The 18055-nt window shown below is 44.0% G+C and overlaps 1 protein-coding gene across 1 annotated transcript in view; it reads right to left on the bottom strand.

Moving 5' to 3' along the window:
- CFAP54 (cilia and flagella associated protein 54) overlaps nt 1–18055 on the bottom strand; it is a 373056-nt gene that overhangs the window by 304275 nt on the left and 50726 nt on the right. The window contains exons 7-15 of the mRNA XM_060195585.1: nt 16871–16984; nt 16321–16422; nt 13779–13977; nt 11457–11638; nt 11214–11376; nt 8963–9048; nt 5489–5623; nt 3753–3903; nt 657–733 (exon numbers count right to left, since the gene is read on the bottom strand). Of these exons, the coding sequence (XP_060051568.1) occupies nt 657–733; nt 3753–3903; nt 5489–5623; nt 8963–9048; nt 11214–11376; nt 11457–11638; nt 13779–13977; nt 16321–16422; nt 16871–16984 (1209 nt within the window). The remainder of the gene's footprint in view (nt 1–656; nt 734–3752; nt 3904–5488; nt 5624–8962; nt 9049–11213; nt 11377–11456; nt 11639–13778; nt 13978–16320; nt 16423–16870; nt 16985–18055) is intronic.

Here is an 18055-nt window from a genome sequence, read left to right as displayed (position 1 = left end):
AAAATGGCCGTTGATCTGCCTCCTTTAAACTGAATTCCCTAGCCATTAGCTAGTGGTCAGAGGGTGTTCTGGATGCTTTGCAACAAGAACTCATCCAATCTGCTAGAAGTATATGCTAAGTGAGAATATGCTCTATAAGTCTATGAATCACAAAATATTCAAAACATCAAAAGAAACACAACCATAAGTCTTTAAATAAAACTTTTAAAACTGATTTGCATGCACTGGGGAGATAAAACCAGTGGTCCCCAGGTTCAGTCCCAGGCACCACCATAAGCCAGAGCTGAGCAATGTGTTAGTTAAACAATAATGATTAGAATTTTTTTTCTATAGTGAAAATAAAAGCAGAAAAAATGTTTCAACTATACTGTAGATACCATAAAGTCTCACATTTTCATTTTAAGTATTCAAAGTTATTTTTATAGTCAACCACTACACATTTACAAATTTAATATTATGTTCAATTATATTTTTACTGAACTTTCTTTATATATTTTCTAATTGGACAGAGACATAGAGAAATCAAAAGGGAAAGTGAAGCTTCCCGCAGGGCTCAGGGACCCGGATCCCGGTCCTCGTGCACAGTCACAAGCACGTCCAATCAGGTGAGCCTCCATCTCGCCTGTTCACTGAATCGGCTAGAAGACTAGCAATACCTTTAGTAGTGGAAGAATTTCTGGGTTCGCTTTTTGAGTTCCAAGGGATTCATTCACACTCTTTCTTAGAATTGCATCTGAAAAAGAGAAGGGCAGAAGAAGAAATAAGGGAGCTGAGGAAGAAGAGAAGGAAAGAGAGGAGAAAAAAGCAAGTACACAGAGCAATGCAGAGGAGAGAAGGGACTGGATGATGGGCCAGGGAGAGGGTGAAAGAGAAATGTGGGAATGTAGTTGTGAATTATAACCATTGAACACTATGCAAATTGATCACCTTTTAGATTAGTCAGGAGTTCACAAAGATTTCAACACTTTAAGGGTTTGATAAGTATCAGACTGCTTCTTCCACATAATTAAGTGTTGCCCTTATCTGAGTTAATTTATAACTATCTTTCTTTTTTTAATATTTATTGATTTATTTATTCCCTTTTGTTGCCCTTGTTTTTTATTGTTGTAGTTATTATTGTTGTTGTTGATAATGTCAACGATGTTGGATAGGACAGAGAGAAATGGAGACAGGAGGGGAAGACAGAAAGGGGGAGGGAAAGACAGACACCTGCAGACCTGCTTCACCGCCTGTGAAGCGACTCCCCTGCATGTGGGGAGCCGGGGGCTCGAACCGGGATCCTTATGCCAGTCCTTGCCCTTTGCACCACCGCACTTAACCAGCTGCGCTACCTACCACCCAACTCCCTAACCATCTTTCTATACAACTAGCCAAGTCAAGAATTTTGATAATCAACAAAACAGTTAAGAGACTGATCTCCTCCAGCTGGGAGTATGAATCCACCTGTCAACGCCCATGTTCAGCAAGGAAGCAATTTCAGAAGCCACACCTCCCACCTTCTGCATCCCACAATGACCCTGGGTCCATACTCCCAGAGGGATAAAGGACAGGAAACCTATCAGGGGAGGGGAGGGAATACGGAGTTCAGGTGGCAGGAATTGTGTTGAACTGTACCCCTCTTGTCCTATGGTCTTGTCAGCGTTTCCATTTTATAAATAAAAACTTTAAAAAAAAAAAAGGCAAAAAAAGAGAGATTTTTCTCCTTTATGTCCACCAAAGTTCACTGAAAAGTATTGAGAGATGAACAATGTAGGGAGCCGATCAATAGTGCAGTGGCGCACTATTAAGTGCATGTGGTGCAAAGCGCAAGGACCGGCATAAGGATCCCGGTTCGAGGCCCCGGCTCCCCACCTGCAGGGGAGTCGCTTCACAGGCGGTGAAGCAGGTCTGCAGGTGTCTGTCTTTCTCTCCCCCTCTCTGTCTTCCCCTCCTCTCTCCATTTCTCTCTGTCCTATCCAACAACAACAACATCACTAATAACTACAACAATAAAAAAATAAGGGCAATAAAAGAAAATAAAGAAATAAAGAAATAACCTACAGAGCATCTTGCAGCAAAACACCATAACTATTACACAAGAATGACTCACACTTTACACTTTATGTACCAATAAGGTGACAAAAATAACACTGCTGAAAAAATTGTGAGAATTTATATGTATAGAGGTGGGAGGGAGGTGGGTCACCTGGTTGAGTGCAAGGACCTGGATTCAAGCCCCTGCTCCCTACCTGCAAGGGAAGCTTTGTGAAGAGTGAATCACGTCTGCGGGTATCTCGCTTTCTCTCTCCCCTTCCTCTCTCAATTTCTCTCCATCCTAATGAAAAGGGGGAAATGTCCACAGGAATAGTGGATTCATCATGCAGGCCAGAGGCCCAGTGATAACTCTGGTGGCAATAAAAAGTTAATAGCAGTACTGATAATGACAGAATGTATGTGTCTAAATGAGGACAACCACTCACTACATACATACAGAGAACATTTCTGATTTATAAATGAATTAATTGTGCTCTAATATCAATTAGCTCTTTTTTTTTCCGGCCTCAAGGGTTATCACTGGGGCTCAGTGCCTGCACTACGAATCCACTGCTCCTGGCAGCCGTTTTGTTTTGATTTTTACTAGGTAGGACAAAGAGAAAGTGAGAAAGAAAGGGAGATGGAGAGGGAAAGCAGAAGAGACACACCTGCAGCCCTGCTTCAGCACTTGTGTAGTGACTCCCTTGCAGGTGGGGAGCCGGGGGCTCAAACCGGGATCCTCTCTCTTTTCCCCGTCTATATAAATTTTTTAAAAAGAAGTGTCCTGCAGGTGGTGTGGCACTAAGAGTTGGATCTGCATACATGAGACCCTGCGTTCAGTCTCTTAACACCACATGTGCCAAAGTGACACTCTACTTCTCATTCCTCCCGCAACCCCCTCTTTAAAGCATCTCTGTTATATTATCTTTACTTATGTATTGGATAGAGACAGCCAGAAATTGAGAAGGAAGGGGGTGGTAGGCAGAGAGACAGACAGAGAGACAACTGCAGCTCTGCTTCACCACTTGCAAAGCTTCCCCCCTGCAGGTGGGGACCTGGGGCTTGAACCCAGGTCCTTGCACATTGTAACATGTACACTCAACCAGGTGTATCACCACACAGTCCCCTAAAATATCTTCAAAAAAGAAAAAAGGTAGACTTAAAAAAAATTAGCCATTGGACATTTTGCTCCATTTGAGAAAACTCCTGGTTAGAGATAACCAGAAAAGTTAGAGTCCTTTTTCTCTCTGATTTCAACTATGAAAACAATGAAAAAAATAAATATAGAGGCAGGATCTTGGGATCAGATGACCAGACCACCTAGATCTTGAAGAGTGCCCAGAGAGTCCAGGGGGCCATTTGCACACCAGGGACTTTGATCACCCCTGGTGCTAGTGGTGCTTGAGAGCCTTGAGGGGCTGGAAAGGAGGGACCAGTACCCAGGGCCCACCAGGAGGAGCCACAGGTGCGGTGCGGCAGCCCTGGAGATGAGGCAGGAGAGGAGGAATCGCACTAGTTATCCTAATCTCTCAAACTGAACGTCTGAGATTCTGGAATCCAGTACAAGCAAGCATGGATCTTCTCTGCAGGAAGGTAACATCAGTTATCGATTATTTCTTGAGTTCTGCATAAAAATATTTTGCAAACAGGCCCACCACACAATCAGGCAGAACCAGAGCAACCAAATGGCTGATGGAGGAAGTTCTTCAGTGAAAGACTGAATATAGGAAACATTTTACCTAAAGATTTTTTTGATTTTCTTTTTGGGTTTCCTAAGGACTCCAATATATCGCTCAATCGAAAAGCCACCTCTGCCATCATCATGATGTCGATGACCTCCACTTTACAACACCAGATCAGTTCATTTATCTGCCACAGAAGATAAATCCACTGAAAAGAAAATGCACAACAAACCAATTAAAGGTATAGTCGCTTCTAAGCGTCACTTTTTGCAAAACTTAGTTATTTCCTCAAAATCACTGCCTCCTACTCATATGAGAATGTTATAGAGGGGCCAGGCAGCGGCAGATCTGGTTAAATGCACATAGTACTAAGTGCAAGGACACGGGTTTGAGCCCCCGACTCCCCACCTGCTGGGCATACACTTCACAGGCTGCAAAGCAGGCCTGCAGGTGTCTATTTCTCCCTCTCTGTCTTTATCTTCCCCTCCTCTCTCAATTTCTCTCTGTCCTATCCAATAAAATGGAAAAAATGGCCACTAGGAGCAGGGGATTCCTAGTTCTGACACCAAGCCCCAGAGATAACTCTGGAGGTAAAAAAAAAAGTTATACAGGCAACCCCACTTTAATTATAAACAATATATAAAGATCAGTGGTCCTAGTTAGATGACATTTAACCATTTGTTTAGATAAATCATCGGAGATTAATTTATTCTTATACTCTGTCTATAGTCATAAGAGTATTTACTGTCAAAATGATCATTACTTTTCTATACCAGTGAAGATTCTCCTGTTCCTTCAATTGTCTCATTCTCCTCCTTACCCTATTCTATATTTCATTTTATATTATTGTTTCCAGGGCTTCATCACTTCTAGCCAACTTTTTCATACAGGAAGAAACAGAGAGGCTGAGGTAGAGAGGGGTAAAGACAGCACAACACCAAGCGTCCCCCAGTGTGATGGGTCAGGGCTCAAATCCGGACCAGGAACATGGCAAAGCAGCAGCCTCCTAGCTGTCTTGATGGCCCTCTCATTCTCCTTCCTGAAAACAGTGATTATCAAAGGCCTCCAAAATAATGAGGGGGAGCTGGTGTTTCAGGGTCTTTCAGGCCTGCCTCTATCCCTAGAGCTTAGCTCACGAAACTCGCCACTGCCCTCTGAGAGCTAGGAAAGAGGACTCTCAGAACACCTGATGAAGCCACACCTGGGAGTCCTGGTGGAGCTGATGGCAGGAAACCTCAGAACCCCAAGAGAATGTGTTCTGGTTAAAGTGTTTTGCCTACCTTTTCAGGATATAATATTAACCGACTCAACATTCTCCCTTCCGTGAACTCTTTGTTAGTCTAAAGAGATTATCACGGGGGAGGGGGGAACGGGGGAAGGCCTCTGAAACTCATAATTCTTCTATTATCTACCTTCCTGATGAATTGATCCAAGCTCTAATGACCTTAGACCCACTACTTTTACCTCATCCTTAAAAGCCTGAAACACTGCCTCATTCTCCCAAATAAAAATGGGGCAGAAGTACAGTGACAGCACTTAATGGAAAGGCTACTCAGCACTACTGTCAAAGGACTGTAGGGGCCAGGCAGGTGGCCCAGCAGGCAGAGCACAGGACGTGCAGGTGTGAGGTCCTGGTTCTACTCCTCAGACCACATAGGCCAGAGTGATGCACTAGTTTGCTCATATTCTCTCATGAATAAACCATTGCTTATGCACAGGATTACAGCCAGAGCAAATCTGGTGTGTACACAACTTAAATAAGCATAATTTTTAAAAAACACAGAAAGGAGTACTTTATTGGTACTGATTTTCTGGGTCAACTTGACACAGTCATTTCTGGGCAGACTGACGCGCTGAATTGCTGATTTGCATTTATGCCACAGGAGCGCAATCATGTCCACAACGATTTCTTCTTCAGGCTGGACATCCTGAAAACAAAGGTGATAAAGTAAACTGAAAGAATATAAGGAGATAGATACCTTTTTTTTTTTTTTTGATAGATAACTTTCAATGTGTACCAGGCAACATTTTAAGAGCTTTCTACCTGCTGCAATGAGCGAAATGTTCACGTTTTCCAACTGCTATGCTGAAACCTGAATGCCCAATGTGATTGCTTCCGGAGGTAACAGGCAGCCTGCTACGTGTAAGAGGGAGCCTGCAGGAATGGGGATGGTGTCCTCATGAAAGGAGGCCCCCGAGTCTCTCGCTCTCTTTCCTGCATGTAAGGTGCAGAGAGAAGAGAGCCAGAATACAAACCAGGGGAGGTTCTCACCAGTGCCATATTGGCTGGAAACAAGGATTTAAGTTTCTCAGCCTCCATAACTCTGAGAAATAAATGTCTGATGTGCAAGCTACCCAGCCCGTGGTATTTTTGGTCTGAGAGCCCAAGCATGCGAAAGCGTGCTGATTTGTTTAATCCTCATAACGACTGTGAGCAGAGTGCCATTCCTATCAGGCCTGCTTTCCAGATAAGCACAGGGGTGAGTGGTTCTGCTCAGATGAAGGGGAAAGAACAGCCCAGCGGGGATTCACCCCCAAGCAACCTGACTCCAGAGCCCTCCCTCTTCTTTCTCCTCCAGGCTTCTTTCTAGGATCTTTGCCTTCAGGACAAAGCCAATGCTCCCAGCAGCCATTTTTCCCCTTTTTATTGATTTTTTTTCCTTTTATTTTAACAGGATAAAGAAAACTTGAGAAAAGTGGGGAAGACAGAGAAGAGAGAGACCCTTGTGAAGCTCCCTCCCGAAGGTGGTGACTGTGCATTTGACTGACTGGGTGCGTCACCACCTGGCCCATGTTTAAGCCTATCTTTGTCTCAAAAAAAAAAAAAAAAAGAAAGAAAGAAAAGAAAAGAAAAGAAATTTCAAACATCCTAAGTATACAAACTATTTAGTTTCATCCAAATTTGAAACTGTATCTCCTTTTTCCTTTTTAAACTGTTTGTTGTAAATGATAGGGAGGATGAACAAGTTAGGAGAGAGGGACTGGGACCTGAGTAAAGACAGGAAGGAGGAAAGAGACACAGGTGGAAACTCAGCAGAACATCACAGCAGGGATGAGCAGGTGCGCCAGGGTGAGTACCCAGCTTCTCAGATCAGAGATGCTGACTCGTCTGGAAAGGAAAATGAGGTGACTCACCATGTCTGAGCTAGAAAGATAAGAGTATTGTTCAGATAGACCAAAACCTGAACTCCTTTGGGGGAAGTGCTAAGAGTTTTTGTTGGTTGGTTTTGCCTATGCTTTGGTATCATGCTTAGGAACAAAGCAAACATCAGGGCACACTGATTGCTGTGAACTCAGCAAAGATATGTGATTATGTTGTTGTTTAGCTCTCCCACTGGCAATATTACAACTGTCACCAAATATCTTTCTTTCAAAAATCCAATACTTGCCACAAGGATAAAAAAAAAAAAAATCTAACAAACCCTGAAGAAACAGAGAATGTTGTAACAGTGAAACAGCTCAAGGCCCTCACTGAGTTTCACTAACATAAGCGAAAGTGCATGTGGTGCTCAAAAATTATAGGTTTCCAAAAATTTTTAGAACAATAAGACAAGTTTTCAAATGAAATTCCACCTGAATTTCAACAGTTTATAAAACAAACAGAAACAGACACATTAGTATCCAAAGGTGGGCTCCTGAGGAGCCTCAGAGAAGCTCTAGGAATCCCTGGAATTCGGTTTTCTAATCAGTGTTGGACTAGGTTTACTGAGACATTCACACCCACAGTCATTTCTACATATTAGGCCTTTTATGCGAAATGACTCCAAATAATAGCCAGGCCTCTTGGATGGAAAAGCTATGAGTTGAAAAGCAGTGTTTCATCCAGAACAGTAAATCTTCATTCAAACAACTGCCTCATTTTCTTCATTGTTAGAAACACAGATGTGGTCCGGGAGCTGGCGCAGTGGTGAAGCTCTGGACTCTCAAGCATGAGGTCCCCAGTTCGATCCCTGGCAGCACATGTGCCAGAGTGATGTCTGGTTCTTTCTCTCTCCTCCTATCTTTCTCATAAATAAATAAAATCTTTAAAAAAAAAAAAGAAAAACAAACACAGAAACACAGATAGCCCAGGAATTTTCCAAAGAGTAACACCCGAAACGATGACAATAATAAAAACAAAGTGCCAAACTGGGATATAACTCAAACTCAAATTCAAATGACTTAACAATCTAAAACTCTGATGGGCCTAGACCTCTAACAGATCCCTCTCGCCACGGCACTGGTCATCTCTACCAGGAGCAACATAATGGACCCCTTTGTGAGCCCCCATAGGACCTTGCCCTCAATGTGGATCAATAATGGTAGGGAATGTTCTATTCTCTGAAGGGAGGTTGGGCAACATACTCTACCTACCACCCAAGAAAGATGGGTCCTGAAATTAGTGTAGCCTGGAATGTTCCTAGCCATGACCACAGATTGTGAGTTCAGACCTGCAGAGATGCAGAGGTTACATAGGCTCCTGTGGTGAATATGGGCCCCAGATCAAATCAGTTAATATTTATATAATTTCCCATATTTGGGAGCTACTCTCCTCTCTGATCCAGCTTTCCAGTCCTTTATCCAATCATGACACCATTTCCCCAGACAATAACCTGAGTCCACCTGCATGTTAGCTGTCAGGCTCTGGCAAAAATTAGTAAAGTCATGGCCCCCTTGGAATATTCCTAAAATAGACCTACTGGCTTTTTCCAAAATGGAGACCCCAAGTCTTCATCTGCACTAGTCTTGCCTTTAGGTTCCTGATTAGTCAACAATCTGCTCTGCTTTCTATCCTAACTCTTTTCAGCCACCAGGTTCTAGATGCTACCATGGCGCCAACCTGACTTCCCTGGGCAAAGACCCCTCCATGGGTCCTTGGAGCCCCACCTCCCCAGAGCCCTGCCCCACTAGGGAAAGAGAGAGACAGGCTGGGAGTATGGATCCACCTGTCAACGCCCATGTTCAGCGGGGAAGCAATGACAGAAGCCAGACCTTCCACCTTCTGCATCCCACAATGACCCTGGGTCCATACTCCCAGAGGGATAAAGAATGGGAAAGCTGTCAGGGGAGGGGATGGGATATGGAGCTCTGGGGCTGGGCAATGTGTGAAAATGTACCCCTCTTATCCTATAGTCTTGTCAATATTTCCATTTTATAAAAAAAAATGTAAAAATAAAGCTCTGGCAACACACAATTCCTTACATATTCAGCCTGGCTTTGGGTGACATATAATGGCCACCTCTGACATTAAAAAAAAAAAAAAAAAATCTTCAAAGCAGCTATTTCACCTGAGAAGAACAACAGACACAGGAATACAAGACTGCTGCCGCATGGAAAGCATCTTCGGGGAATCCACTAGTCTTCGTACAAGCGTCTTAAATGATAAAGAGAGGGAAATGAAGCAAACAAACAAAAGACCCACTGAAAGGCCACAAAATACATAAATTCTTGATAAGTGACATAAACTATACTATGCAGATCAATAAGGTGCTTGAAATCTAAATATGTAAAATCAGTTAGAACAGACTGTCATCACCAATAATCTCCATGCCTGTGATGTCTCAAGTGGACTGAAAAGGCTTACAATATTAAAATACACATAAAGCAGAGTCAAGGGTGTGGCTCACACCATGAGACCCCGGGTTTGACCCCTGGTACCCAAAATTTTTAAAGAGCATAGGGATTATGGGAGTTGAAAATCTGACAGAAATACTTAGAAACTACTAGAAGAAATAAGTGTCAATTCAGGTACAAATTATTGACTGCAACTGGATAAAAAGAATAAGATAAAAATTCACCTTGTGAGATAAAACCAATCTAACTGGTTTAAGAAATAGAAGCTTCATATTTTCAGCTGTACACACAATTTTTATGACTTAAAAAGGCAGCTCAGGAGATGGTGCAGTGGATAAAGAGTTGGAATTTCAAGCATGAGGTTGTGAGTTCAAACCCCAGCATCACACATGCCAGAGTGATGCTCTGACTTTCTCTCCTCCTTCCCCTCTCTCTAATAAGTAAATAAATAAACCTTTTAAAAGAAATAAAATGATCTAAGTGTTAGTACAAGTAGCTCTACATGCAGGAGACTATCAGACCTTCCTTTATCACAGTGACTTTGGATTTACACACAAGCCCCTCACTTACCCACAAGGCAACAACTATATAGAGCCTCATTCTACTCAAAGCCCTTGTTTAAAATAAATCCAGCAGCCCCACAAAACCTAGACTCCTGAGGCCTGAGGAAATATCTCAGTTGTCAGAGCACAGAACTTGCATGCCTGGGGCTCCCAGTTTGATGCCCTAGTGCTGCCCTGGCTCCTCTTTCTTTCTCTCTCTCTCATTATTTATTAAAATAAACCTTTGGGGGGGTGAGGTCAGGTGGCAGTGTACTCTGTTGAATGCACACGTTATATCATGTACAAAGGCCCAGGTTCAAGCCCTCAGCCCCCACCTGCAGGGGGAAGCCTCATGAGCAGTGAAATTGCTGCAGGGCTCTCTTGTGCTCGCGTGCTCTCTCTGTCTCCCTATTCCCTCCTAATTTCTCTCTGTCCTATCAAATACAAAAATAAAATAAAATAAACCTTTTTGGGGGGAGGGTTGGCAAAATAGTTCACTTGGATCTAAAAGAAAAGAAGGAGAAGAAGGAGGAGGAGGAGAAGGAGAAGGAGAAGGAGAAGGAGAAGGAAGAAGGAGGAGGAGGAGGAGGGGAAGGAGAAGGAGAAGGAAGAAGAAGGAGAAGGAGAAGATGAAGGAGAAGGAGGAGAAGGAGAAGGAAGAAGAAGGAGAAGGAGAAGATGAAGGAGAAGGAGAAGAAGGAGAAGAAGAAATTTTAGAGCTCAGGATTCCTAGAAAACCTAGTGGCTAGTTATTTCTGAGCCTTCATCCCTGAACTGACCCTCAAGTTCTAGCACCCCACTCCAGCTGCACAGGACACATGGCTTCTTGCCTTCCCTCAACGATTTACTTCTCAGGACTTTTGCAACCCTCTGACCCCTTTGCCTCAGCATTTGTTCTCTTGCCTACAAAGAACACATTCTGGGGGGCCAGGCCATGGCGCACCTGGTTAAGTGCACACACTACAGTGCGCAAGTGCCCACGTTCAAGCCCTTGGTCCCCACCTGCACAGGGAAAGCGTGAAATAGGGCTGCAGGTATCTCTCTGTCTTTTTCCCTGTCTATCTCCCCCTCCCTACTCAGTTTCTCTCTGCCTCTATCCATAAATAAATAAAAATTAGATTATTTTTTTAATGGACACATTTTGGGAACCAGGCAGTGGCGCACGGGTTAAGCACATACATTACAGAGCTCAAGGCCCCAGGTCCAAGCCCTTGGTCCCACCTGCAGTGGAAGCTTTGCGAGTGGTGAAGCAGTGTCTCTCTGTCTCATTCCCTCTGTGTCTCCCTCTCCCTTCTCAATTTCTCTGTCTCTAATAAATAAAATAAATAATAAAAACTTTAGTTTAGGCTCTCAAGACTTAAAAAAGAACACATTTTATCACACCAAATAATTTAAATTTGTCAAATATGCAAACAATACTCACCAGGAAAAGCAAATTTTTTCACATAACTTTGAGCTGACTGTCCTTTGTAGTTTTCCAAAGGAAAGATTAAACCTTTGTTTCTTTTTACATTGATTAGAGGCTCTACTGCCACAAGGAGAGCTAAATCCTTCTCTGCTTTCTTTGACACTGGATCATCTTGCTTCTAAGAGAAGTATATCCCTTTAGTTAGTAAGTCAACATAATCTGAATAAAGTAAAAACTAAGTGGTCTTGCCTTGACTACCTGGAGACATTCAAGAAGCTTCCCGGCTGAAGATTCAAATAAACTCCATTCCTCATAGGTAAAAGCTAGTTTTACAAACTTGACGGCAGCATCCATAGAAATAATATTGCTTCCATTAACAGTAAGTTGCAGGAAGGATGTGTTGGGAAAGTTAAATCCTCCCCCTGCTGCAGTATTTGACACTAGAAAAGGAAAGACAAACCCCGGTGTAATTGACACAAAGAAAAATTTACTAGGCATTCACTATAAGACACTGTCAAGCACAAAGGGAAACACAAGTCCTGCCTTTATAAAACACTTACTCTATGAGGAGAAACAGGACACTTCAGTGGGTGTGTACAGAGTGCAATGGGGACAGCTAGTGAGGACATCAAACACAGGCTTGGGGCAGCAGAGGAGTCGGGGAAGGCTATCCAAAGAAGGAGCATGGACTCTCACATACAGAGAATCTGTAACAGCTCCTTCATCAAACGGGCAGCTAGATGGTCCAGATTGAAAGCTCTGGAAAGAGACTTAGAGGCTCAAGCTTCTAGAATAATCAATATGTACCCAAAGGAAGGTATCTCTCTGTTTCTTTCTCTGTCTATCTTCAGGTAAATGATGGGCTCAGCTCAGAACAGATTAGAGAAAGGAAGAGGAAGAAAAGGCTACATGAGAAAGAGTTTAGAGAAAAAGCAGTGGATAGTAACAAAGACTGTAGAGTAAAGCGAGAAAAATACTGAGAAATGACTTTGGGATTGAACCACAAGGTGGCTGCCGTGGCCTTAAGCTCAGCAGAGTGCAGGTGACGGATGACTGCTTCCGTATAAGCAGAAAGAAAGGAACTGAACCAGTGAAAACAGATGATCCCTTCAATACATTTGCTGATAAAGGAGATAAAAAGTACAGAGAAGAAGCTGAAAGAGGACACAGAATGAAGAGACCGTTTAGGCTTCAAGGCCTAAAGAGGGACAGTAAAGGGGCATCAGAGTCCAAAGGATTTCATCACTAAACTCAGCCAAGCACGAAGCAACACCACCAATCAGACACAAGCTCTTCCAGGTAACAGAAGGGGGAGCATATACTTCTCAGTTCTTTGTGTGAAGCCAAGATGACCTGGGGAGTCAAATCTGGGAAGTTCTGGCTCCACTCTCTGTGTCCCTATGAGAGGAGGTGGAAACGCACAAGCACCACACCCCAGCCCAGGATACACACAGGCAATTATGACAATCAGTGTAATTCACCATAGGAGTCCAAACACAAGTGAAAAGTCCATCAGCTAAATGGATAAATTCAGAAAAAACTTCTGATAAAAGTCAACGACTTATTCAGGATTAAGAACTCTTTGTGGGGGGCAGGTGGCGGCACACCTGCTTAAGTGCATAGACCCGCTCAAGGGTCTGGGTTCGAGCCCCCACTCCTCACCTGTAGAGGAATGCTTCATAAGCAGTGAAGCAGGTCTTCAGGTGTCTCTCTTCCCCCTGCCCCTCTCAATTTCTCTGTCCTATTCAATAAAACGGAAAAAACTGGCCACCAGGAGCAGTGGGTTTGTAGTGCCTGCACAGAGCCCCAGAATAACCCTAGAGGCAAAAACAAAAAAGAAAGAAAGAGGGGAGTCGGGCTGTAGCGCAGCGGGTTAAGCGCAGGTGGCGCAAAGCACAAGGACCGGCATAAGGATCCCGGTTCGAACCCCGGCTCCCCCCCTGCAGGGGAGTCGCTTCACAGGCGGTGAAGCAGGTCTGCAGGTGTCTGTCTTTCTCTCCCCTTTTCTGTCTTCCCCTCCTCTCTCCATTTCTCTCTGTCCTATCCAACAACGACAACAACAGTAATAACTACAACAATAAAACAACAAGGGCAACAAAAGGGAATAAATAAATAAAATAAATATTAAAAAAAAAGAGAAAGAAAGAAAGAAAGAAGCCCCTCTTTTCTAACCTAGAACAAAAGAAACTTCTTTAACATGAAAGAGTATCTAAAACAATCTTACAACAAACATCAAAAATAGTTCCACTTGAGATGACCAAGGAGACAAGGATACCTGTGGCCACCACTTCCATCCCATGTGTCATTGGGAAAACCTGTCAATTTCAGTTAGTCAAGAAAAGAAAGAAGCAAGTCATAAGGAGACTGAGAATTAAGGCAAAAGGGTAACTGCCATAGTTTGCAGGAAATACTCTCACATCAGAAGACATACAAAGGAATCTCCTAGCAGGTGATCGAATGAACAACTGGATGTAGTGAGGCTGGCAGTCAAGGTCAGCATAACAAAGGATGTCAGGTGGGGAATGCCATGTCAAAACTTTCTGCCTTCAGGCCCCACCGTCAAAACATTAGCATATTTACATAGTAAGAGTTCTCTTCCTGCTATGAACAGTTCTGAGACAACATCTCGAACTTCAACTTCATCTGAAGCAATTGGTCCAGTCTGTAGTGTCCGCCTGTTTGAATCGCAAAGCGCTTCCAAGACTGCCAGAAACCGGGAAGCCGTGCTATCAAACATCTCATCCAACAAGCGCTCTGTGATAGTGCGTGGCCACGGCAACTGGAACACAAACAGATATCATCCATTTGTAAAAAGGAAAAGAAGTTCTGCAGTGGATAAAGTCTTGGACCGAAAGCATGAAGTCTCAAGTTCAATTCCTGGCATCACATGTGCCAGAGTGGTGCCCTAGATTTCTCTCTCCCTCTCCCTCTCCTCTCTCTGTATTATTTTTGTCATGTTAATAAATAAATAAATAAATATACAAAAATAAAACAAAACATTCTACAATGTTTGATATTACAAAGTATGCTTCATGCTAAAGCAGAGACCAGATGTCCTATCAGTGAGATGACTTGTTAGACTTAAAAAGTATGAGGTCCTGAGTTCAATCCCTGGTACTATATGTGCCAGAGTGATATTCTCTGCCTTTCCCTCTCTCCACTGCTTCCTCTCCCCCTCTTTCATATAACAAAGTGAGTCTTATGAAATAAAATGTCAGGACAGGGAAGACACTCAGCAGTAAATTACATGGCTGAGATTTTGATGGTTTCCAGCACTGTTAAAAAAAAGTGTTGGTCATGATGCCAGGTCCCCTGCATGGTTGATGCTGTGGTCTATTTGCATAATCATTGTTTTGCCTGAGACCCACCCTGCCTACAGGGCGTTGGTTTAATCCCCACTGGTTAGAACCTTCGCAGCAGCTGCTCTGGAAGCTTGCTACCTTCCTGCTCTTTTTTCTCTCCACCCCTCTCCTAGCCATTTCCTTTCCTGACCTGCCACTTCTGTTTCAAAAGATATAAAGGCGTTTTCTCTGATCAATAAAAGCACTGCATTGTGTTCCCGCTCTGCCACGAGTTCCTGGTTCCTCTCCCGCGTCACTGAGTAAGCAGCAGCCCAGGTTGGCTCCCGTCGAGTTCTCTCCAACCCAGAGAGCATGTGCCCGGGAAGAAACACCCTCACACTAGCCCGGCAAAAAAAGGTATAGTGACTAACTAATTTTAAGTAAGTAATTATAATTTTTCTATTTAGAGATATACCAATAAAACTGTCTACGTAGCAATTAAGAAACCCAGAAGCAAATGAGCACTGAATGTGATATCCCTGTGTTGTCAGGAGCTGGAGCTGTGACTAACGCAATTGCAATGCCCCAGGCTTTAATCTCCCATCTATGACAGAGAAAGACAGAGGTGAGTAATTCATAAAACCCCTTCCAGGAGGGCAGCAAGAGTCTTATAAAACATTTCCCCAGATTTAAAAAAAAATGATTCAGGATGAATTTGTGAAAAATTCTAAAGTAAAATCTTCCCCAGGCTCTGAGATTCTACAACACTTCTGCCAGAAACCGCTTGTTTTCCTCTCTACTTTTCAGTTCCTAAAACTAGCTCAAAGAAAAGAGTTCGTGATCTTTGGCAACAGTCAGAGAAAGCTTCAAAGGAATAAAAGTGGGGTAGGTGGTGAAGCGCCGGTTAAATGCACAAAGACCAGAGTTTGAGCTCCCAGCTCCCCACCTGCATGGGGACGCTTCACAAGCGGTCTTTCTCTCCCTGTCTTGATCTCCCTGTCCTCTCTCAGCTTGTCTCTGCCCTAAGTAGAAAGGGAAAGGGGGGAGATACAGAAGTAAACCTAAACAGACGCTGAGGTTCAAAAAGGCAAGCAGTGAAGTGTGTGGGAGGGCCTTGGGCAGAAGGGCCAGAGGACCGAGGACTGTGCAGGCACAGCTGGCCCCTCCCCCTAATTTCGCTCAGTGCTGTCTGCCAGTCACACCAATGGCTAACAGGAGCTCTGCTCTCTCTGCGCGGCATCTGACACAGGAGAAGAGACTGATGTCGCCTCCATGCCAGCTGACGCTATAGCCCCCGTGAGGCCCTCCAGATTCCCCTCGCACTTTCCTAAAGGAAGGCTGCTCCTCGGTCTGGCCCTGAGCAGGGCCCCTTCAGGAGCCCTGTTGACCAGAACAGGGCATGACTGACTCCAGTGGGAAATAAGCTGCTGTCTGGAGCCCTGGGGGTGCTTGGTTGCTAAGGTGTGACCTGGTTCCTGAACGCTCCCAGGGAGAAGCCAGAAGCCTGGGAGAAAAGGTGCCTCTACTGCCTCTCCAACCTCAGACTGGGGCTTCTCAGCTCACACCCAGAGGTCAAAGGTGAGGGTGTCTGGGGAACTGCTCACAGGCCTGTTCCTAGGAACCTTTTCCAGGCCTTGCTTCAGCCCTTCAAAGCTGTGGGCAGATACAAAAGTATGGCAGAGGAGATGAAGTCAATCTGTGAGGCTGCCCTCTTTTTGTTGGTGGTGCAGGAAAAAAGAGGCCAGGATTTCGTATTCAGTGATGAGACTTTGGAGATGCCATGGTGTCTCACAGTTCATTGCAAAACAGAAAGAGTCTTAAAGAAGGCATCTTAGACTTACCACTTGTGTTTCCTTCACATTGATTCTGACCTTTGGTCTGTAAGTACTTTTGTTTTTCCTTCTAGATTCAAATACTCCTCTTTTGAAGATCATCATTGCCATCTACCTCGAAAAGAAGAATTATGTATGAATTACGATGAGATGCACTTAGTAAATTTCTTTTTGTTCCATGAATTTTTTTTTTTTTTTTTTTTGCTTCCAGGGTTATTGCTGGGGCTCGGTGCCTGCACCATGAATCCACTGCTCCTGGAGGCCATTTTTCTTCCCCTTTCGTTACCCCTGTTGTAGTCTTGTTGTGGTTATTATTGTTGTTGTTGATGTCATTCATTGTTGGATAGGAGAGAGAGAAATGGAGAGAGGAGGGGAAGACAGAGAGGGGGAGAGAAAGACAGACACCTGCAGACCTGCTTCACCACCTGTGAAGCGACTCCCCTGCAGGTGGGGAGCCGGGGGCTCGAACCGGGATCCTTACGCCGATCCTTGCGCTTTGCACCACATGCGCTTAACCCGCTGCACTACCGCCCAAACCCATTCCATGAAATTTTCATACCTTTAATGTGGCCTCTCTATAATGCTTTCTGGTTCCTTCCTCCGATTGTGAAGAACTCATTAATTCCAGCTGCCTCAACTCATCAATCTTTGCTAAAGCACGTCGAGCAAATGCCTACATGCCAAGGAAAACGCATTTAAGTCGTAATAAGTACGAATATGGCAATTAAAAATGGATCAAGTCCATCTATTTTATTCTCCTGTACACTTGATTTAATTGAAAAATTCAACTCATAGGCTGATATGGATGGCATGTACCTTGGTAAAAGCCCCATCAATCATTTCCTAGAAGTATCACTAAATTGTGTAGGTTAAAATTAATAAACTGTCAGATCGTTAGCTATGGATTAGGATATGTTTTAAAGTAAGAAAAGCTGGGTTGGGACCAGGTGGTGGTACACCTGGCTGAGCACACACTTTACAATGCACAAGGTTCAAGGCCCCAGTCCGGGCCTGCAGGGGGAGAGCTTTGCAAGTGGTAAAGCAGGGCTGCAGGTGTCTCTCTGTCTCTCTCCATCTCTACCTCTCCCTTCCCTCTCAGTTTCCGGCTGTCTCTATCCACTAAATAAATAAAGATGAGAGAGAGAGAGAGAGAGGAGCTGGGTGAGGGATGGACGGCCGCTCCATGCAGAGCCTCACGTAATGGCGCTCCGTGTGTGTGGGCCTGCAGGATGTGCTGCAATGTCAGTTCACCTGCTTGCAGTGTCCCACTCAGCTGGGAGCTCCTTAAAAGCTCTGACTCAGCTCTGTTTCTCCAGAACCTAATATACAGGAAATACTGAGAAGTATCTGAGAAAAGGTAGGAAAAGGGCAGGCCTGCTTATTTATCCAGACTGTTAATAATAACTTACTGCACGTGCTAGCAGAGTTCATTCATGCAATTCATTTTACTTGTTCTTTGAAATTTTCTTTTAATAATTTAAAATTTTTTCACAAAGATATTTCTACCCCACAACAGAAACATATATAAAGGGCTACACTGGTGTCCAGGTGGTGAGGCACCTAGTTGAGTGCACATGTTACCGAGCAGAGGACAGGGTTCGAGTCCCCTGTCCCCACCCAAAGGGGAAAAGCTTCACAGGTGGTGAAACAGTGCTACAAGTGTCTCTCGTTCTCACCCCCTTCTGGGTTCCTCCTGGTCCTCTCAATTTCTCTCTGTTTCTATCCAAAAAAAAAAATTAAATGT

This window comes from Erinaceus europaeus, chromosome 7 (assembly GCF_950295315.1).
Source record: "Erinaceus europaeus chromosome 7, mEriEur2.1, whole genome shotgun sequence".
Classification (NCBI taxonomy): domain Eukaryota; kingdom Metazoa; phylum Chordata; class Mammalia; order Eulipotyphla; family Erinaceidae; genus Erinaceus; species Erinaceus europaeus.
Note: the sequence above shows the minus strand (reverse complement) of the source record. Positions and strands in the feature narration are given on the sequence as shown.